General features: G+C 47.3%; 1 protein-coding gene across 1 annotated transcript in view; it reads right to left on the bottom strand.

Moving 5' to 3' along the window:
* COL4A6 (collagen type IV alpha 6 chain) overlaps nucleotides 1–23075 on the bottom strand; it is a 169685-nt gene that overhangs the window by 70340 nt on the left and 76270 nt on the right. The window contains exon 5 of the mRNA XM_078875979.1: nucleotides 19–153. Within this exon, the coding sequence (XP_078732105.1) occupies nucleotides 19–153 (135 nt within the window). The remainder of the gene's footprint in view (nucleotides 1–18; nucleotides 154–23075) is intronic.

The raw sequence follows: 23075 nt of genomic DNA, 5'->3' as shown, positions 1-23075 counted from the left end.
AAGACCTGGCCAACTCACTTTTTCTCCCTTCTCCCCGGCAAAACCTGGGGTCCCTTCATCTCCTTTCCTTCCCGCGGCGCCTGCTACGCCCTCGGGGCCTGGAAAGCCTGGAACTCCTTTTGGTCCCTGAGGGCCGATGGATCCTGGATGTCCCTGCAGGCAGGCAACGACAGAGCATGCACGATTTGCAACGCAATCCTGTGTCGGGTAAAGTCAGCGACGCCTTCAAAAAGCTTTCTCCGCGCGCTGCTTTGCTGCGGGCATCTCCAGCAAGTCGAAGCGATGCCCGCAGCAGCGCGTGGCGAGAGCTCGAGAGAAGTTGGAACGCTTTAGAGGTGGCCCAGCCCAGAAGAAACACACTTCTCGGATTACAAGCGGCTGCCAAGATCTGTGTGTGACCGACGGTGGCTCTCCTACGTGAATGAGCAATGGGCCAGCGCCAGTGTTGGGAGTTTTCTCGGTCCGTAAGAAGGGCCTCGTCCCTTCGTCTCACTCTACGCTACTTCTCGCTCTCTACGTTCACAATCCCAGAAAAAAAGGTGTCAGTTTTGTTGCCAGATGAAAGGGTAAAAAAACAATTATCATATTTTTTACTGGCAAATGAGGTTCCAATGGTGAATCCCAGATGTCTCTCTCTGTTTCCCCTTCCTCTCTGTGCTCAATCACGGTCCCGTTCCTTCTCGCTCTTAGCCCCCTCTGCACTGGAATGGACTCCCTCTCTACATGTCAAACGGTGAGCCACTCTCACTACATTTCGCTCCTCCTTTAAAGACCCAACTAGTCTCGCTCGCCTGTCCTTCCTCGTCTACCCCTCCTCCGTGTCATCACCAGTGATACCTCCCCGTCTCCACGGTCATCCTCCATCGACTCGTTCATCTCGTCACCTTCAACCTCCGTTTGCTGTCACGCATCATCGTCGTCCTCATATTTACAACATTCACCGCGCCATTCCATCTCGTCCCATGCCACGCGGTATGTTTTTGTGCCATCGTTAATTCACTGTTATAGCGCTTTGGTTATAAGCGTAATGAAGTTAAGTTAGCGGTCACACTGAACCGAGCGTTAACAACTCCATTCGGTTTTTTGTTGTTGTAACGTTGGCGATGAATGCAGCGACCTCCAGTGGCTGGAGAGGTTCACGTGAAGCCATTGCGGATAAAATGCAGGTCGATCCATTTACAGACAAGCCCACTGATTTGAAATGGGCCTCTCTTCTCAGCAGGTGACAGAATATTGCGTGAAAGCGATGGGCGCAGGTCTTACAGGGGAGAGCGTTAGACGATTTAATATTGGTGGAGACGTGACGAGGCGTTGGATTATTTTCTATACAACTTCTTGCTGCCACTTCAGCGGGGTATCTACAAGCGAATCACCATAATTATCTATAGTTTTCAATTTTCATTTATTAGGTATCGCCCTGTGAGCCATGCGGCTCTTGAGTCGGGTGCAACCGCAACAAACAAAATATGAACACAGAACATCCCAAAGCGACGACGCGCAGCAGAAACATCCTGGAATAAACGTACTGATTTAAAAAAATCCTTCAACTTATCCGAATCTTTATTTGAGAATGGAGGAAATCCGGTGAGCTGTGAAGCTTTTATCTCTCAGATGTTCAGCCTGGGCGAGATACGCTCAGATGGCCCAAACACTGAACACGCCTTAATTGGTGGAACAGAAAAAACCACCACCACCACCAACCAAAGGTCGCAAACAGGTTTTGATTCCTTACCCGTACCCGTACCCGGCCGCACCAGGGTCGCAAACGGGTACCCGTACCCTACCCGTACCCGGCTGGGTACGGGTAGGGTACGGGTATCGGGTACCTGATTGCGACCTCTGGGATGAAGCCATGTTGCAGGTGTGGGTGGGTTGATTCTAGGAACTTGAATTGTGAGAAGAGACAAGACGTTGGGAAATGAGTGACAGTTACTCATCAGTGACTCACGGTCTACCCGTACCCGGCCGCACCAGGGTCGCAAACGGGTACCCGTACCCGGCCGGGTATCGGGTAGCCGGGTATCGGGTACCCGGTTGTGACCTCTGCCACCAACTCTCTTTCTCGTGTGTGACCGTAGCAGACCTGGGACATTGGCATTTTTTCCTCGTGAACAAACTGCCATCATGATCATGCACGCCAGACTCGGAATCACCGAAACGCGCCAGTTTCTCAGAAGCGCCAGCAGAGGGCGACAAAAGCACGCGGAATGAATCCGCCCCCCCCGCCCTCCCTCGCAGCTCAGCTCAGCTCAATCGTCAGTCCAAAAAAAGGGGCGTGGAGGGGGGGGCGGTAACGTAACGATGCGTTTTGCCCCCCCCCCCACTTTGCAATTCGAATTCCCGCGAGCTCGGGGTGACCTCTGCGGGTTTAAATGTCCGTAGAAAGGGAACGAGCGAACGAAGCCACGGGCCAAGCGCAGAGGGGTTCTCTCATTGCAATCGACCGTCTCAAGCGATGGAGCGGCTGAGCGGCAACTGATGGGGAGGGATGGCAGCAGCAGGAGGAGGAGGTCATTCGAACGCCCTTTTGTTTTTTCTTCTTCGCGCCAGCTTGTGAACAGGCGTTTGGAATGTCGACGAGGAAAAGAAAGGGGGGGCGGTGGAGGGAGGTGGGGGGCCTTGAGTCGGGGTGCATGCACACAACTCGGCGCTCTCACGACATGGATAAAACCTGCCAAACGGGTCGCCCCGTTTGGCAGGAGTCGCTCCTCTCGAGGGATCAGCGGCGAATCGGAGTGCTCTTTTTCAATGTTTCATCGTGACTGCAACTTTGCGATCTGCGTTATGGAGCCAGACACACTTTTTTGTTTTTATCTCGTGGCGATCAGGCTACGAATGCGACGTGGGATTTCAAAGCGAAACTTCGAATAATTATTATCGTTGCTATAAACTCGTGCGTTGTCTTCTTCCCGTAGACCCCGTCTCCTGCGAGAGGGCATTTGCAGTGACAAACTTTCAACGCGTCGTCCATGCATTTGCCTTGTATGCGCATTTACGAAAATACATTTAGCGTATGTAGTCAGAAAAGCATTGACAAATCTTAAGACTCTTTTTGCTTTTTCTCTCTCTCTCTCAGGAGGGTTCTTGTGCATTTGGATGTTTTTGAAAAATTCGCCGCATTTTTTTTCCTTCAAGAAGTGTACTTACTCTTTGGTTCAAATCAAGTTTGAAGTGTACTCAGTCAAAAAAAAAATCCGTGGAGCGTTTTTGTTACGTCTCAAGTCGAGACGCCTTTTGGAGACTGTCCTGCATTGGTCTGTTTGACCAAATTCATTTCCGAGGAGTGTTTTTTTTAACGTGAAGGCTGAAAAACACGAGAGTAGCCAGAGAAAACCAACACCGAAACAGGTTTGAAGCACTTGCTGTACTGCCATCTGATGGCCACCACCCCACAGACAAATGCCTCTTTCACAAATTCTCTACGTGATCGTGATCCGCCAACCCCTCGCTGGGTCACACGCGTGTGGCCGCCACGCCCAGCTTTGTTCTCCAGCGTTTGTGAACGATTAGTGAGTTCCTGGTGGTCGTGGAATTAAACCCCTCTACCGAGGGAGCGCCGTAACAATAGTTTCTGCTTGCACAAAACAGGAAACTTAGTACTGTGTTCAGAAGTCACCTTTCATGGCCATGAGACCCCGAATGAATCACGTCTTCCCCTGACCTACAGGATCCCCTAAGTCTCGTTATCAAGCCAACGGTGTTTTAAAAAAAAAATATATGACCTCGGAACAGCCCTACAACCGTTCCGAGGCATGAAGATACCCAACTGAACACTCAAATCGTTATTTTTTCCGCCCTGTATGGAATCCTCAATTAGATGAATGTCCATGATTCAGGGTCAGTCACGGTTCGCTTTAAGACATTAAAAAACATATCTTGCATGGATCGTTTTGTTTTTTTCCGTGTGTCTCGTTTGCTCTGGCCCTGTTTTTTCTGCCTCATTCCTTATCCCGGGAGGTAGTCACAACAGTAGCACACGGAGTGTATCATAACTCACAACCATCGCTGCATGCATCATTCTGAGCGAAGGAATATATTTGAACCGATTCAATACACTCATTACATTTTACGCGTAGGCTTTCACCACCAACATTATGATTCATAATTAGTTAAATTTGGGTTAGATTGTGTCGGGATAATAAAATTACAGGAATGGAATTGGCACGCTCTGTTTACATAGCAACCTTTACTAGTTGGCTGCGTCGGGTGGTGGCGGGTTTTAACGACACATTTATATTTCGATTTAAAGCTTTCGTGACTGCAGGGATTCATCTTCTTGGTTCTTTCGGTAAAGTCACGTAGAAGGGAAGTAATAAAATAATTAAAACAAAACATAATAAAATAATATAATTCTCACGACGTTTCGGCCACAACGCAAGCAGCCGTCCTCAGGTGAAGGAGGACGGCTGCTTGCATTGTGGCCGAAACGTCGTGAGAATTATATTATTTTATTATTTTTTGTTTTTATTATTTTATTACTTCCCTTCTACGTGACTTTACCGAAAGAACCAAGAAGATGGACACATTTATATATTTACGTGATCTAACCCAAAAAAAACCTCTATTATACAAGAATGGACATGACACCAATGCGGTGTTGTCCGAACGAAATAAATGACCAACCGATTAATTTTGCACTCGCACGTAACAGACAAACAAGGCGGATGGAAGAAAAAAAAACAGCGCTAGGCAAAATGCCGCGGCGACTCGATTTCTGCGGCTCGGAGAAACGCCACGAGGTTTTTTCCATCGCCCTGCAGGGACGTCAGCGCGCATTCCCGGCGGTGGAAGCCAGGATCTTTTGGGTGGTGGGGAAGGTGGCGCAACGTTTTGTTTGAACGCACGCTTGCCGATTGTCGCTACGCTGCGGCTCTTTCTGTCCGACTCGTGCACAATGGCGATAATTGTGTTAGCAGGTTAGCGTAGCAGCAGCAGCAACATCAGCAGCAAGTACGAGCGTGCTGTGGGGGTCACAGAGACCGATGCACACCTGCCACTGGAATGAAGCCCGGTTCAAGGGCTGTATTCTGGCAATTCCAAGGCATGTTACCGCACGTAGGGCACAGCGCGCACAATACGTTCCTGCAATTTCACCAAGGTGTACGTTGTCACGTCAGGCTGTTTAAGTCATGTACTTTAAGCAATTTGAAGGGGGGGAAATAAATAAAAAATAAAGAAGCCACCGCAAGGACAAGGCGCTACGTAACGGTAAAGTTACGAGTTTCTCGCGAGAGCGAAATTAAAAAAAATGCAGGCCGAGCAAAATTGGTGTTTATTGTCGCAGCTGTTTATACACCATAACCAGGCCACTATGCGCTGCCCGGTTATGTAATCTCGGAACCACCTGGTTCCGTTCCGGCAGTTGAATTCCTCGGAGATTTGGGTTTGATCGAACCGGCGTTTTTTTCCCGCAAGCTGGGGTTTCCAAGGGTTAGTGGTTTGGAGGCAAACAAACGGACGAAGCATTACCCATCATCCATCATTCACTTTATCTATCATTCACTTAATCGATCATTCACTTTATCCATCATTCACTTAATCGATCATTCACTATTATCCATCATTCATGTTATCTATCATTCACATTATCCATCAGTCACTTCCCTGACGCAGCAATTGGTTGTAAATTGACTAATGCCCCCATCGTGCCCGTACATTTCGTCAATGCCCCCAACGATCCTGTGCACGAGAGGCTGGGTGGCCAGCGCCATGCCCAGCCGCGATGTTCACACACCACACCAGGTGCTCATTTGAGGCTGAGTCGACCTAGGGAGGGGGGTATATGTCCAGGACCGGTTCAAATAATCGTCACTGGTGTTTGACCGTGAACGGGAATCGATCTCGGGTCGGCGGGTTCACAGCGCAGCGCGCAAACCACTGCGCCACCGATCCCCGCACGCACGCATGCACGCACGCACGCGAGTGCAAAGAGACATTCCAGATGTTTCCCAGGGTGGGGAGGATGCAGTGAAGTGCTTTCATGCAAGGGGCAGGATCTCAGATCGAGGTTCAATGACGTCCGATAAACGCCCCGACATTTTCAGCGCGTAGACACGTGCGCGCCCATTCACCGCACGCAAAGCGAAACAAATGTTTTGGTTGAGAGGAGACACCTTAAAAAAACACAATTCATCACCAAACGAAACGCGACTGGCTCTAGCTTATAAACAATTTCTCGGCGTCTTTCGTTCAGGAATTAAGGAGCTGAGAAAAAAAGTTGACGGAAACGTTTTGCCATTGGCGCGTAAAAGCGGCACGGATGTTTGCCGGAGGGCCCATTAAGGACGGTGCTGTGTGTGAACAAAAAAATAAGAAAAATCTGCCGCGTCCAGACAGCTTAATTCCAAAGTGTCATCGTTGTTCTTCGCTCCGGCTGTCAACGAGCGAGGCCTGGCTGCACACGCGCCGTGACCATGCCGAGTGACGGCCGCTTTTTACCGTCAGGATTTGCAAAACCCTGTCCCGTGAATCGCAGGAACAACGCGAGCGCATCCGGAGTTGCCGTTGTGGAACGTGAGCTGTAACGGGGGAAATAATGCGTGTTTTATGTCGTTGTTTCTCTGGTAGAGCGAACGAGATCATCGGTCATAGGCGGAGGGCAAGAGGAGGAAGGCCTTGGGCATGGACATTCACAGGGCCAGGGAGCTGGCAGCAGTTTGTTGCCTTTCCCCGCCACCTCCGATGAGCACGGTTGGCTACGTACGGTGGGAAAGAAGTGCAACTTACATACGCATAGCAGGGTGGCCGAAGGTATATAATGAATAGCAAACGTGCAATCGGTTCCGTAGCTGCACATCCTTTATTTATCAAAGCTGACTTGTCTGATGAGCCTCAGCAGATGTGCCAAACCCCTGCAGGGTGAGCTTGCTTGTTTCAACGGATGTTTGGGCACAATTACACAGCCAGGCCTTGTACTACCACTGCTCATTAGGTTTTTGCGGTTGTGCTGTCCCACTCTCCGATGAGTTTCCGGGTCGTACCGCCACGTGTTGTCCGACGGTTTCGCTCCACGTGCTCGGGAGCTAACTCAGGAACGGAATGAAGAAGTAGCTCGCAGAAGGGCGTTTGCGAAACGTCGGACCCGAAAACGAGCACGAAAACGTAGCTACGGGGACGCTTTCACGTTTCTGTCTCTCACCGGTCCAACTACCATTGAACCCCCCCCACCCCGCCCCTTCTCCCCACAAACCGCCCCTCCGTCACCCCCCACGGCCAAGCGTTTGACAGGAAGAATTCGACCTGAGAGTCACCGTATCATCCGACCCCCGCCGCCTACGCCACAGCCACCAACTCGGCAACCGGTTCCCCTCGAGCGAGCCGTACACCCCGCTCTTCTCGATGTGCATTGTTCATTCCCCACCCCCCCCCCCCCCCGTGGAAAACTTCAAAAGAATGCATTTCTCTTGGGTGTTGCGGCAGAACGCTACCTTTAGAAGGAGCGTCGTGGGTTTATTTTCCCTCCCTTTTGTTTGTCGGTTATTACGATTGTTTTACCCGGGGAAAGCGTCGCAGACTCCCAGGACACTTTTTGTTTTTGCCAGAGGGTCCTTGCTGGGTTTTCACCGTTGTGGTGATTGCTCGCCTTTCTCGACCGAGTCATTTGCGCGTCTTCGGCAGCCAAGGAATGGAGAGCGTCCGGGAGGGCGTCTACCCCCGGGGAGGTGAAGCCATTGAAGGAGCCAGGTGGATCGGTGCCTCGTGGTGGGATTCTGGGAGGTGGCGGAGGCTCGAGGAGGCCTTCATCCAGGAGTGGATGGACCATGGCTGACAGCTGAGAGCTTAATGACACACTCATTCTGGGAGCCCACGTTTGTTTGATTATTTCTGGCGTTCCCTTTGCATTGAACGTCTTTCGCTTGCGGTTTTTCTTGATTTTAGAACATAACATCGGCCACTGGATATGCGCTTCACAAATGTAAATGATTATTATCATCATCCCCTGTGCAAACTGGATAGTAGGCAGCCACGGCTTTCTTGGAATAGGAGTTCCAAATTTGCTACGCGGTTCACAAGTAACAACGTTTACACTGCAGCTCGTACTTGAGCCATCGACTCTCTTCCCCCCTCCCCCCCCCCAAAAAAAAACTTTCATTTTACACCAAACGACGCCCACCATGTCATTGGATCGCGAGCCGTGACGAATCCGCAGTGGGTGGTAGTGTCGGTGGTGAGATGAGCTCGCGAGAGGTAGCAACGGTTTTGAAGAGGCCTTCATCCAGCAGTGGATCAATCATGGCTGACACCGATGAAGAATGAACTCGTGAAATGCCCCTCACAGTCACGATCAGCACAGAAAAGGCAAACTTCCGCTGGACTGAATAATGCATGAAGTTGCCGCTTCAGTGAATATATAAAATAATTGGTTCGTTCAAAACAACAGGTGTTTAAAAAAACCCATCATTCAGAGAAATGGATGTTTCAGTTAAGTGGCTGTCAGGATACAGAAATAATGAGCAGTCAGGAATTTCATATTTCCACTTCAAGTCATCATAATCATCAACCGTGATCGATCCACAAGTGGATGAAAGTCTCCCTGAAAACATTCCTTATAGTTTTGCGATTTTCATTTAAGTCCACCAGCGTCTCAGCCTTCCGACGACACTCCCAGCACAAGGTGTTTCACCACGCACCCTCTCGACCAGTTTCAACCTTCTGGGTCTCATCGGACCTGTCAATCAGGCCCGAAGGCCAACAGGACAGACGAGAAAGGTGACACGTGTTCTTCTTTTAAAGTGGATAAATGGAATTCCTGTCTGCGCTAATGTATCCATTAGCCACAAACCTCTACCACGGTGTGCATCGCAATTGCTTCCACAACTCGAGTCTACAAGCCAGGAGGTAGTACAGCGGCGGTGGTTGAAGAGACACAATGTTCTCGACCGACTCGTCAAAGTCCTCCGAGTATCGTCGTTGCAGGCCTCCAGCGAGCATTGGTCCTGGGGTTGTCGACATCCCTCACTCTCATTTAATACCACCCTCATCCCCTCCTGGTCCAACCGTGGGCTGGCTTCACGAAGGCTTTGGCAAAAAAGAGCAATGGGATGTCACTTTCTCTGCATAACAGTCCTCGTCCATGCTTGCGGATGACACCCCGTCATCCCCGCGCGGTGAGATTACAGGGCGGTTGCCACATCGATGAAGAGGTCCGCTCACCTCAACTCCCCGCCCCCCCCCCCCCCATCTATCCCCGCCCGCCCCCCCTCTGCATTTCTCGTGTAATTTCAAGGTTCTGCCGTTGCATCCGCAAACGCGTCCATTTGTTACGGCTAAAGTTGACAACTTGTGTCGCAGGATCGCAAAATGCCGTGGGGAGCGGGCGCGCCGTTCACATCAAAGCCGTCGGGATTTCGAGATCGCAACGCGGCGCTGTTATTATCCACCTGTTTTGAAGCCGGGGTTCTTGTAAACAGATTTACAGCGATTGAAAACCACGCGGTTCACCACGAAGGCCGTGATGGTTAATAAAACACGGCACCTGCTTTGCAAAGTCCCTAAATCTGGAGCGGTTTTCAGAGGGGGAGGTGGTGGAGGGTGCCACGCTCGCTTGCACGGGACAACTCGTTCCAGATGAACACAGCCAGAGCCCCCCCCGACTCCATTCAGGATTGCATTCGCATCCAGATGCCTATGGAGGGAAGATTTATTTATTTATTTGTTTCAACGTTTTATATTGTACATTTATATTTTAATAACATATTTATTTATATTTTACATTTTTATTTCGTATTTATATTTTAATAATATATATTTATATAGATATTTATGTTATATTAAAAATGTTTATACATATTTTATATTTACATATTTTATACTTATAAAGTTATTTCTTTTATATTCATAATATTTATAAATATTTTATATTTACATCTTTTATATATATTTTTTTTTCATTAGTATTTTAGATTTCTCCGCCATTACTGGTATTCCACAAATAAGGGAGGGCGGAAAGAACTCTGGTTGTTCGTATCAGAATTCATTTTTAAAAAATGCTAATCATTTCGCAGTTTCAAAGCTGGCATCGTTTACTTTCCTCGCAGCAGCAGCAGCAGCCACTTACTGCCGATCTGATTTATGTTTTTTGTTTACAACACTACAGTGGCATCCTCGTCACAATTGCGATTGGAAGGAAATACATCACGGGTGGCTTGCTTTAATCAAAAACGTAATCACACGTGTACCAGTACAGCACCCTTTGATCAGTCCACTGGTGGATGGGGTCCTCCCAAAAAGGCATTCGGCTCGTTGGGGGTGGGGAGGGGTGTTATTTGACCGCAGCTTCCCTGCCACTAGTCAATGTATGTTGTTGAAGAGATGTCTTTCGCTTTAACACAATATACATTTTGTTGATTAAATTCATTTAGAGCACACTTCACCAACCCACAATGACCAGCTAGGTGAAGTAAGGCCAAAAGAAACAGCTCCCAAGACCTGCACAGCTGTGCATTAGCAATAGGTTTTGTTAAAAGACATTTAGAAGAACTATCATCTTCTTCCAAGTGTGGTCCCACTAGTCGGGGTCCTCTTTCCAATCCCTCTCCCTCCACAGTCTTCTAGCCATTGCCACCTCCACAATTTTTACTTTGGAAAGACGTATACACTCATTCAGTGCCATTACATTTCCCAAATATTTTCAATTGGACAAAGGGCACTTATATTCTTGGTTCTTTCGGTAAAGTGTTGCAGTCGAAACGTCGTGAGAATTTTTATTGTTTTATATCTATATTATTTTATTATTTCCCTTCTACGTGACTTTACCGAAATAACCAAGAATATGAATCCCTGCAGTCACGAAAGTTTTAAATCAAAAGGGCACTTAGTTGGACGTAACGACGCGAATTAGAAACCCATTCAACGGCACTGCTCTTTTGTGAGGGCCTTGAAACGCCTTGGTGCACTTCAATCGTCGCCGTCCCAGGATTTGAGACATCCGAGAAATGTTTGCGAATGGTGCAAGATCGGGGTTGCGCATCAAGCAGAGGAGACAAAACAACCATCTGGCAGAGGAAATTGTAAATGTTTGCATCTTGTGCGGACTCTTTCACGAATTCCATTCTCAGTGAGGCCCGTAGAGACAAGGCCAGTTTCGAAAGACAAAGGCATTAGATTCTTTTTCTTTGAGCCGTTCTCTCACGAGGCATATTCATGCAACTCAAACGTAAATGTTTCCCACGTTTTCCGAATCTTGAGAAAGCTTTGCCTCGGAACTTCATGGGTCACTGAGCAATCGGTGAAAATGAGATTCAAGTTCAAACTCGGCTTGAGATTCTTTTCGGTGAGGAACAACCCTTGCCCTTTTGCCCTTTGACCTGGTGAAACATAAACCAATTTCAAGGAATGAAAAAGGAAGGAATCTATGATAAAAGCCCGGCCTTTCGTTTGTCCCTTTGTCCATCAACTCAATTACAAGAGCCTTTCAGAAGGCCTGAATCAAAAAGTTATAGAAAGTTGACCGCCCCCCCCCCAGATGTGGGGGTAGAAAGGTGATCCAAAAGGGTTAACAAATTTGTCGACCCCCCAAAATGTTTTCCTCTCCCTCCCAATGTTATTTTTTTCTTTTGTAGGAATATATACCTACACACCCTACACACAATAGAGTCAGTAGTATCTGCCTACACACCCTACATACAACAGAGTCACTAGGCAGTCGATACTACTAGCTCTATAGTAGATACTACTGACTCTATAGTAGATAATACTGACTCTATAGTAGATACTACTAACTTTATAGTAGATACTACTGACTATTGTGGAGTTAGTAGTATCTGCCTACACACCCTACATACAATTGGGGCGGTAGTCAGTCGATACTACTAATTCTATAGTAGATACTACTAGCTCTATAGTAGATACTACTAACTCTATAGTCGATACTACTATCTTTATAGTCGATACTACTAACTCTATAGTAGATACTACTGACTCTATAGTAGATACTACTGACTCTATAGTAGATACTACTAACTCTATAGTAGATACTACTAGCTCTATAGTAGATACTACTAACTCTATAGTCGATACTACTAACTTTATAGTAGATACTACTGACTCTATAGTAAATACTACTGACTATTGTAGAGTCAGTAGTATCTGCCTACACACCCTACATACAATAGGGGCGGTTGTCAGTCGATACTACTAACTCTATAGTAGATACTACTGACTATTGTGGAGTCAGTAGTATATGTACAAATGGGGGGGGGGGGGGGGAGAAGAGGACATCAGTGGGGGCGATGGACGAGGCGCAAAGCAGAGGTCGCAAACGGGTTTTGATTCCTTACCCGTACCCGGCTGCACCAGGGTCGCAAATGGGTACCCGTACCCGTACCCGGTACGGGTAGCCGGGTATCGGGTAGGGTACGGGTATCGGGTACCCGGTTGCGACCTCTGGCGCAAAGTGCCAAGAAGCCCCGTGCAGGAGTTAGAATAATGCTGCCATAGGCCGCCGAAATTCTAGTGAGACAAAAAATGCAACGTACTCTTCCATCAACTATAAGTTTGATAAATCATTGACAGGAACTCATCGCCTGCTCACAGCCCTGAGTTGGTGGTGGAAGTTCCAAATTCTCACTGCGGGGATGAGTCCATCCATAGGACCAGCCCTGGGGACTTCCCATTATAATCTACACTTCGAGGATGAAGGGCAGTTAACGCCAAACCGCGACTAAAAACTCGTCACCTTCCGATTGTTGAGTCGAGCGCGCTAACCGCCGTGCCACACACCCTGATCAATGGACTATACCGACACTAAAGAACAGGCCGCTGATAAGAGATTAAAGAGTCAGTGGCCCCCACGTGAGGCTATTGTGAGCCGTAAGGACACGGTAAAAGGGAAAAAAGGGCCAACAAAAAAAACCCTCACTTTCAAATTGCAGAGCACCAGCACGACAACGAGATGTACAAGCTCTGACAAAGTGACAACGGTAACAAAATCAACAAGCACGCACGCACAGGTGGACATCTGTTCTTTTGGTTGTTGTTGTTCCAAGTCAAAGGTTAATGTCCCTTCAGGGTTAAGCTGGAACACATCCGACCATTAGAGGATAAAAAGGGCCCAGCTTGGGGGTGGTGGTGTTGTTATTATCCGTGAGTTTTATGGTGTGGTTTGGGAGAGAGGTTGGAACCCATTGATAGCAGCAATTACTGCAATGAACACTTGTGCAATTTTTTGCAAGTGCAGAACAAGCTTAGATTTCTTACCATTTTCACTGGTTTAACAACAACAACTGTTCCCTTATTCACGATGTTTATTCTGATTGCGTGATCGGTGTAATATCACGAGACAGAGTGTCCGTTTGGAACTCGCGCTGAAAGAGTGCGCAAACCTGCGTCAATATTTTTCTATTTTTTGTGTTTCCCCGTGTTAGAGAAATGGGCTGTGGTAGAAAACATCCATTTTTGTCCACAACTCTGTGCTGCTGCATTTCCCCACGTGACCTACTAGCCAGACACGTTTGGAGCCTCATCGTCAAACCCGATATATATATTTAAAATGTCTACTTGAACGACTCAAAAAATCGAATGCTAGCGAATTAAATGAACAACCAAATTTAATACCAGGCCTTTTTGTGCGTTCGTCGGTCACAGGGCAGAGTCAATCAGCTCACTGCACTCGAGATCTCGGTTTCATTATGCGAGGACAACCTCCCCCCTTACAAACCCAGGCCCTCAGCGGTTGACGGGTCGGTGTTCCGACCCCCTGAGCCTCGAGTCACCTCTGCCAACTTTCCAGATTGAGTCCACATTCCCTCAATTACCATGTCACTGACAGTACCATCTCAAGGCATTGGCTCTCAGCAGGACACTTCAAGAGTTGAGTCAACACACGTTCTTTTTCTGCTTGCGACCTGTTGCCAATTTCGTACAGCCAGGGTCCGTGTACTCCCTCTACAAACAATGGCTCTCGATGGCAATTCAACGTCCGTCATTGTCAGACCTCTGACTCGTGGTCTCAGGCTACTGAATGTGCCACAGAAATTCCCGTGAGTTAAATCAGCCCTTCCGCACAATTCCAACAAGCCCGCGATTAGCGAGCGAATGAGTTTCGCGGCAAGGACCACCTTTGAACCGCCCACGAGTTTATTTTGGCCTATTGTCCAAAGTCCACCAGACAGTGATGGGAACAGCTGGGATTATGACCTAAGAAAACAATTCGGTGTCGGGGTGGGACGACCAGGCGGCTGGAAAACAATGCAACTACTCGACAACTGCGACTGGGATATCAGCGGGCTTTTGGCGTGTGGATCTAGAATTAGAGCACGCTGATGGGTTTTTTCAATTTGCCTAATACACCGTGCGATGTGTGCTGACATTTCGTAAGCTGTCTGGTCTGCAAATGGCCACATTTTTTTGTTCAGTGTTCATCAATGCCACAAGGTCACATACCTTTCCAAATATGGTTTTGTATTTAAAAAAGGGAAAAAGAAAAGAAAAACCGAAACACGCAAGCTTCTTTCAAAAGACGAATTGTTAATTTCAGCAAAACAGAAATCCTCCAAGATTTTAAAAGCGCGAGTTTCTGGAAATGTTACAGATTGACTTTTCACTTGTAATTTTTCTACGCTCTAGCTAAGTGTACTGGGTGACTACCAACAACGTCAAACCATTACGAGCAATAAAATACACGTAACATAATAAGCGTATCGAATATACAGTCAATGCTATTTAACGTATATCTGGAAATGGTTAATAATTCAGAGCAATGAGCCATCACTGCTGAAATTCTGGGCTGGGTGTGAATTTTTATTTTTTCAACACTTGCACTATAAACGGGGTTTTAGAGCAGAGCAGGCTGATGATGAGCACTGCTATTTCACCAGCGACTGCACTAAAACATATTTTACCTAAATTATATATCCACGTAAATCTGAGAATATATTCTTTATCAGTTTGCCGATTATGTATCAATAATGCGTGTTTACCAAGGAAAGCCTCACTGAGCCTCAAGACTCTTTCAAGAGGGTCCTGCAAAGCTTTTGGCAAGTGAGCGATGTTGCAGCTGCCACGTAATCCAAATTGAGAAACTTGCGGTCCATGTTTCACAATCGAGATGTTTTGCGATCACACCAGTGACACTGTGTGTGTGTTTCTGAGCTATGGGAGGATACACTGAAGGAACCCCATACAGAACAGGGGCAGAACATACAAACATACAAACTCCACGTACAAAAGTTCCAGAGTCGGGAATCGAACCCAGGCCCTTCTTATTGTGAGGCCCAAATGTTACTAGTGCGCCAATCCCTACCACCTCAGGTGACCTCTGAAGTCCTGGAGAGTTCTGTTTTCGCCATTGTTAGGAACCCACGTGGATTATTCGATGCTAAACTCTACAACATGTTCAGTTCCACTCTTCGTGCATTTCAGCGACGCTGTAAAAACGGCTCCATTACATCAGACGTTGACGTTTCATTTACGACTCCTGCGGGAAAGGGGAAAAACAACTTAAAAGGGGCCGCATTAATTGTCGGATGAGGAAAAAACCGCCCCCATTAACAAAATCCACATTGTCCCGTTGCTACTGCAATACAGATTTAATTCATATGGACAGCTGTGGCTTGAGCGTGTGCCCGACGTTGACAAATTATAGCACAGGGCGCGAGGTTGGGTTTCCCTCCATTTGCCACATGAAGGCCACTTTTCAAGGCTAGTACGTGTGGTTGCCAACTGACCTGGTTTTCCCAGCACATCCCCCTTCATTTCCCAGCTGTGCTGGGAAATTTAGAAAATTTCCACGGGACATTATGAGTCCAGGTGTTTGTCAAGTTACATAATAACCCAACACTCTCGACGTTTAAAGGTAGTTCTCCCTCTCCGCTGGTGCTTTACTTGAGATATTCTCATTCTCCCCATGGTATGCTCCCGGTTTTTGATTGCTTCAGAGGTGGCAACCCTAGCTTGCACGCAACAATTAGTATGGCCAATTACCATATACCCCCTTCTCACCAGCGTTGCAGCCAGCCCTGTTAGCGTGCAATAATGGCGACCCCTAATCAAGACCACTGCCCCCCCCCCCTCCCCATGACTAAGCCCACATTAGAAGGAGATCACGTGTCCACGTGAGTAACGCATGTGTTTCACGTTGCATATCAGTATGTTTTAGAATAAATTAATAAAGACATCTGCTATTTGCGCCATTCTCAGAGCACAAAAGGCCGTCACGCACCAACGTTCCCCCGCGCATGCACACATAAAACACTTCTCCTGCACACTATCCATGCCACAGCCTGTGTCCCCTCTCCCCCCTATCTGAAAGACACTCGCGTTCCCCACGCGGGTTGAAAAACCGTTGATCTTACGGAAGATCCATTGGCGTTGGAACCCAAGTGTAATTGTGAGGGCAAAACAAGTGAGGTCTTTGAACAAGGCCCGATGTGGTGCTGGTTGCGGTGGTCGTGGTTGTTGTGACGGCACACACAAAGGGCCCTCAGCTGTGACGGGAGTAACGATTGTTATTGGTTTTTTACTATTTAAACAATTTTTTTTTATTTTACCAGGTAGAGCCCACTAGAGCTGTACACCTCTTTTTCAGAAGCGACCTGGCGACCACAAATGATAGCTCAACGAAATGGCTTCTCACGTGGAAATTGATAGCATCCAAATACTCTAAAAGCACGTTGATTCTAAACCTGGAGGGGAATAATACCTGGTGGATCCGGAGAAAAATCGACGCGACCAGGGGGAGAACATGCAAACTCCATGTATACAGCAGCAGGCGTCAGGGGTCGGGATCGAACCCACGCACCCTGCATACCAGGCGAGTGAGTTAAGGTCGCCTTGCCACTGCGGCGCAGCCAGGGACACGCTTGTACGCCCAGCCGGATCACGAGCTGTTCTCGATGGCAACGCGGCTGGTAGAGGCCAGGAATCCAGAAAACAAGGGGTCGGAAACGGCATTTACAGCGGCGTGCGAGGATGCAAAAAAAACCACTACATTGAAAAAGAAAGAACATAAATTTTCGATTTAAAGCTTTCGTGACTGCAGGGATTCATCGTCTTGGTTCTTTCGGTAAAGTCACGTAGAAGGGAAATGAAAAAAAAATAATAATATAGTATTTTATTATGTTTTATTGTTATTATTTTATTATTTCCCTTCTACGTGACTTTACCGGAAGAACCAAGAAGAAAGAACATTGATAAGAAAAATCACGAGCTCATCGTAAACTCCGCTCATAGCGGAAAGGGCCCCAAATTCAGAGAAGAACCACTGCCTTAAATGTCAGCCGATTGTACAACAGGATAAAAAATGCACAATAAGTCTCCTTTCATAAATCCATCCTTTCATATTTTGTGCAAGATCCTATTTTATAGTTTCACGTTTTAAGGCGGCGTTAGGGGCCCCGACGGTGGTGAACGTGAAAAGAAACTGCCTCGTTGAGGCGCATGTGAATACGTGCTCAGTTTTACACCGACCTTGAAAACAGTCAAAATATTGAAAGCTCTTAAGGTTGTGAAAAGAATTAAGCCTTCACTTTGCCAAGGACGTATCTTATTTTTACTGCCAAATTAATCCTATGCAAAGGTAATATACACACACCATGAATATGTCTAAACAGACAGTAAGCATGTCTGTTTGTAGACATAACATTGATATGTGCAATGTTTAATAACGCCTTTTTTGTGACCACAAAAGCTTTCACCGTGTCCGAAGACTCTTTGTCACGCAATGTTTGGCTAATATTATTGACCGGTGTCTCGCTTCATGGGATGGGATTCCAGAATGCGCAGAGGAAACCCTCGCGCACGTGGTCATACCACTCAAAGCTCCGTGCACATGGATTCAGGAATCTATTTCTCTGCTGCCATCTCCAGGCCACCACGCATCCCAAGCCTTCAACACTCTGGCAGTCTCGCATCCAGGTGTTAACCAGGCTCAATGTTGAACTTCTTTTGAACCGTACGTAGCCAACCGTGCTAAATCGGAGGTGCGGGTATATCCAGCTTCTGAGATCAAACGAGACCGGTCGTAGGCAAAAACATATCTTCGCTCATCTCACTTATTTATTTGTTAGCGCTGCCCCTAGTCCATGAGAACATCATCTTATTTATTTCCCTTGGTCGAAACGGGCGTCCGACATGTGGAAAGCATTGCGCGTCGCTCGGAACAAGCGGCCGTACTTCAAATCGCAAACGACTCCCGATCGCTCCGTCTCCCGAGACTGAGAACCAACACACGGCGATATATCAAAACTCTTTTGACGGCGCCACATGTTCTCACAACGATCTACGAGAAAAATCCGAATTCGTCCTCATGAGAAATCTCCCAACGGGGAGGGGGGGGGGGGCCAAGACGTAAGCACCCCCTACATCCTCGGTCTGCGATCCTATTTCAGAATGTTCATGAATTTGTCGTGAAGAATATAAGCTCTGCTTAGCAATTTCGGAAATTGACGCATTCAAATGGCAAATGTGTGCTGTCCCGCGTTCTTTAAAGCGGGTAAAAAAATAATAATGGTAATAATTATTATTATTTACAGGCCTTTGTTAATCCACTGCTGAATGAACAAGGCCTCCCCACAGCGTGTTGGTCACGGGGCCTGTTTGGCAGAGGTGTGGACTCGAGTCATGTGACTTGGACTCGAGTCAGACTCGAGTCATGAATTTGATGACTTGCGACTCGACTTGGACTTGCATAACAATGACTTTGTCCCACCTCTGCTGTTTGGTTATACTCTGGTCAGTGGGGGTTGGTGGAAGGGGGGGGGTGCCCAGGAATGGTGTGGTTATCAGTGGCCACTGATATTAGCCGTGACGGGGGACGACACTCATGGTGCCGAGTGCATAATGCAACGAGCTAAACACTGTACCTCGCTGCTACCCACCTACAAGCAGGTACACATTTAAAGATTTGGCGTCGCCTTCAGTAAAATGTTAACGAAAATTTAAATTCGGTTTACATACACGACGTAGTATGCGCCTGTACTCATGGACATCATGTTTACCTTTATACTTTTATACGAAAGTAGAATATACCATGGCTGAGTGAGTGATGGATTTGAAATATGATATTTGGCACAGATCTGCTTGCAACTGGAAACATTAATAAAGAAATGTGGCGAAGTTAGCCTGTATGTTGACTGGTTTTATTAATGAGACCGGGTCAGCATAAAGTTGTACATCTCTTCAATTCTCGTGATATAGAGGGTCAAACATGTACATTGCCCATTATGAGTAAACCCAGTAATTTACCTCACAGCAGAAGTTGACTAAAGGCTTACGATGAAGCTTCGTTGAAATTGACAACTACCATCTAAGCGTCGGTCGCCACCGTTAAACGAAAAAAAACACGAACGCACTCTAATCCACAAATCAGTCGGTCAGTCTGAGCTAACAAGTATTTTTTCAATGGCGACCCCAATTAAAAGTTTCTCCGACATAATAATGCGTTGCATCGTGGGATCTTGAGATGTGACCATGGCTGATGATGATGATGATGCAGGACCTATATAATTCCGATGGTTTCACCGACACGGAAAATCAAATTCAAGCGCTGCACAAACAATGATGCCAAAATCTCATTCACCAAAATGCAGACAGCAGAGGGCAGGGCAGCAAAGTCCATTGTCGTACTGTACTTCTACGCTCCCACGTCCATGCTCCCCACCAGCGCGGTGAAGTAATGTCAAATAACCGATGCGACCGGCGTGGCGCTGAAGTGCCGTCATCCGGCGGTGGATTGACAAAGGGCTCCGATAGCAAGGTCCGCTATGTGCGGTGCGAAGGAAGTTGAACATGTGTACGTACATGAACGAGAGGGACAACAGTAGTGACGGCAATACCCCGGTTAACGTCGGGGATGCGTTCCTGAAAGTTGCGACGACGAATATCGAAACGGCGCAAATCAACTAAATGTTTCGACGAGAGATAAAACAAAGACAACGGAGGGTGCGGTGACGCTGCGTTCATGCTCATCATCATCCCAGACGTACCCACAAAGTCACATTACGTTACTCAAATTACTGTCTTCAATGCTCGTGTACAGCTTGCAAACTGTAACACGAATTATACAAGGTACAAAAAAATATACGGTACACTATTACAATTTTTTTTTAAACAAAAAATACTGTGCGCATAAATACATTGCGCTCTACAGTGCAGTCCATTTCTTGACGCGCGACAACAAAATCAGTTTGCGTACAGGGTACGGTGGAGGCGAAGTCTGAGAGGCGTCGGATAACGAGAAAGAAACGACGGACGTTGCTGTCAGCGACGTGAGCGTGGGGTTGGAGGCGACGCAAATCGGGTAAGCGGTGTTAATAAATTTCGATTTAAAGCTTTCGTGACTGCAGGGATTCATCTTCTTGGTTCTTTCGGTAAAGTCACGTGACTTTACCGAAAGAACCAAGAAGGTGTTGATAAAGTGGACGACGAATCTGCGAAACGACGTGAAAGGGGGAGACATCAAATCGGGGGTGTCGCTGTACCAAACAGGTTTTCAAGTGAGCGAGAGGACGTGCATTGCTGAGACATGGCCATAAAGAAGGCTGTCTGACGTAGGCCAATCAGTTTCAAAGACAATGCAATATATTATCAGAGCATGTTTTGTTTGCATGTTCATGCAGACTTGATTCCTTGCGAAAAAGGTTTCTATTTGGTGTTTGAACATCTTTACACCTCCTGTTTTATTGCCAATATGGGTAAACGCGTCTTCTTATTTCTCATTCGTGAGTGCAGTTGCTAACGCGAGTGACGACTGATGCCCGAGCATTTCCCGACCACCCCTTCGCCAACCCGCCACTGGCCGACCGGAGCGGCGAAATATTCTCAAACAACGTCCCGTGACCGGGGCAGGCAACGGGGCGGCCCTCGTCCGGCAGTCAATTTGACGGCAAAAGGTGGAATACACGTAGGCTTTCGCGACCAATATTATTCATAATCAACGTTTTTGGGTTTAGATCGCGTTATTTATAAATTGTAAATATTGTGGTTTCACGCTTCAACACACCGGTGGGCTAAAGCAGTGAACTATTTGTCTTTTGTCAACGTGACACTTTTTTACTGATTGGCCGTGCCGGGTGGTGGAGGGTTACGACACATTTATAAATAACGCGATCTTAACTCAAAAACGCTGATTATGAAAAGGTGGAATCCAGATTTCGTGAGCGCGCACGCGAAGTGGCAGCGGTGGACGCAACGTGTTGACGCTTCGTGCATGTACGGAAACAATTCCAGCGGTAAGTGCCATGAGATCCCTGGACGTTGGCTTGGACCGCACACCGTCCCGCGCAAACGTTTACAGATGACTGCAAACACTCCCGCATGTCTTGACGACAGTCCATACAAATCACTGTTTGAAAAAGGAACGCATTTTACTTTACCCAAATACGATCAATCAGGCCACCCATGTTTGGTCTGGCTTTATTCAGCTCGTGCAAGTCCGGAGATAGTCTTTCACGTAATCTGCCCATTGTGTGATTTTGGACCTGCATACCTTGAGCAGCCTGATTGAATTTTTTTATAAGAATTTACGTTTATTTATTTACATGTTCTTATTCCCACCCCCCCTGCCCCCGCTACCTGCTGTGTATTAATTTCCTTACATTGTGCTATAAAATCTTGTGAAGAATTGAGATGACTCAATGTGTTTTTCCTAAATAGGTTTCACAGTAAAGTTTCAAATTTCACATATTTTTCAGCAGAAGTAACGTTTAGACTTTTTTAAAATGTAGCTTTCTGCTGATTTGGGAATTCAGACCACATCCACGAGCCAGTGATGGAAATTCTGCATTCCTATGGCGAGGATGGGTGGGGTTCCAGCATATACATCAAGCAACCCCTGTTGCGTTGTGCCACTCGCTTTCATTAACCCTGGAAGGACGATGGGTTTCGTCAAACCGCAGGCCAGGAATCGAACTCGAAAACCTTTCGATCGAGGGCCGTTCGGCTCCACCGCTGAACCACCTGGCTGGTGTCTCTCAGCCGGGCCAACCGTCGCCACTGCCGCCGCCCTGCCGACTCTATCTCGCCGCACAGGTGTAGATTTCACCGTGTTTTGATGGTGATAGCGACCACTTTCCAGATGTTACATCTCTCGCGAGCAGAGCCCCCTTTCACGGGGTACGAATATTACTCGACAGCGTTACGCAAAGCAGCTTCACAACATCAAACGTCTTTCATAAAAGAGTCGGCTATGATCAGACGATTGCATTTTTTTTTTATCCCCGTACAATTCTATTACAGTCGTGCTATCGAATTGTGCTCAATCATATAGGACGAGTGTAAGTACGGTCAGAGCAACCTGTTCCTATATAAATGTTATTTTTTTTATCACCGCTGACACTTTCTGATGTGTTCCACTCGAATGTGCTACTCTTTCAACAGGAGGTCATTGGGAAAGCACAGGGCGGGTTCCTCGCGCAAAGCCCCCGAAACTCTGTGATGCCAGACCGACCGTGAGCCTTCAACGGGGGCTTAAAAAAACGATTCGATGACTCACGCGGTCCTATCGGAGCAACGCTCCATCGCTACACGCGCTAAGGCCGCGCATCACAGCACGCTTCGTCAAAGAATGCGCTGCGGTCCGGGCTGGCTTCACATAGATCAACCTCAATCAGAGTCAATCCCCCCAAAAAGCGAACGCAGCCAAGGTGGGGGCATCCGTGATGGACGTTCGCAAAGGTTCGTACGGCGAAGCTGCCAAGCACCGGCAGTCTCTTATCGCTCCTCGGATCAGTCCTGACTCCTTGACAAACGTAGACACAGCAGGGTGAACGCCGACATAACAATTCTCATGCTGGAAAGGTTCAAGCTGCATCCTGCCACGTACGTATGAGTGCGTGTACGTTGAACTTCTTGCGCACCGTACGTCGCCAACCGTGCTAATCGGGAAGTGCGGTGGGGGGCTGGCTTGTGGAAGTGAATTGCTTGTGTGCAAATCGTGTTTTATTAAGACGACGATAAAAAAAAAACCCAAAGACTGTTGACGTTGCTGCACCGCCAAACATTTTGGTTTTAGTTAAAAAAACAAAAATCCGCATTCTCGCATTACATGGCAGATGTTTCAATCACGTTGGGAAATGCGTTTCAACTCGTTTGACGTATCGTTTGCAACTACGTTGTGCAACTTGCCGCAGACAAATTTC

This window comes from Lampetra fluviatilis, chromosome 43 (genome assembly GCF_964198595.1).
Source record: "Lampetra fluviatilis chromosome 43, kcLamFluv1.1, whole genome shotgun sequence".
In the NCBI taxonomy this organism is placed as follows: domain Eukaryota; kingdom Metazoa; phylum Chordata; class Hyperoartia; order Petromyzontiformes; family Petromyzontidae; genus Lampetra; species Lampetra fluviatilis.
This window is presented reverse-complemented; position numbering and strand designations above follow the sequence as displayed.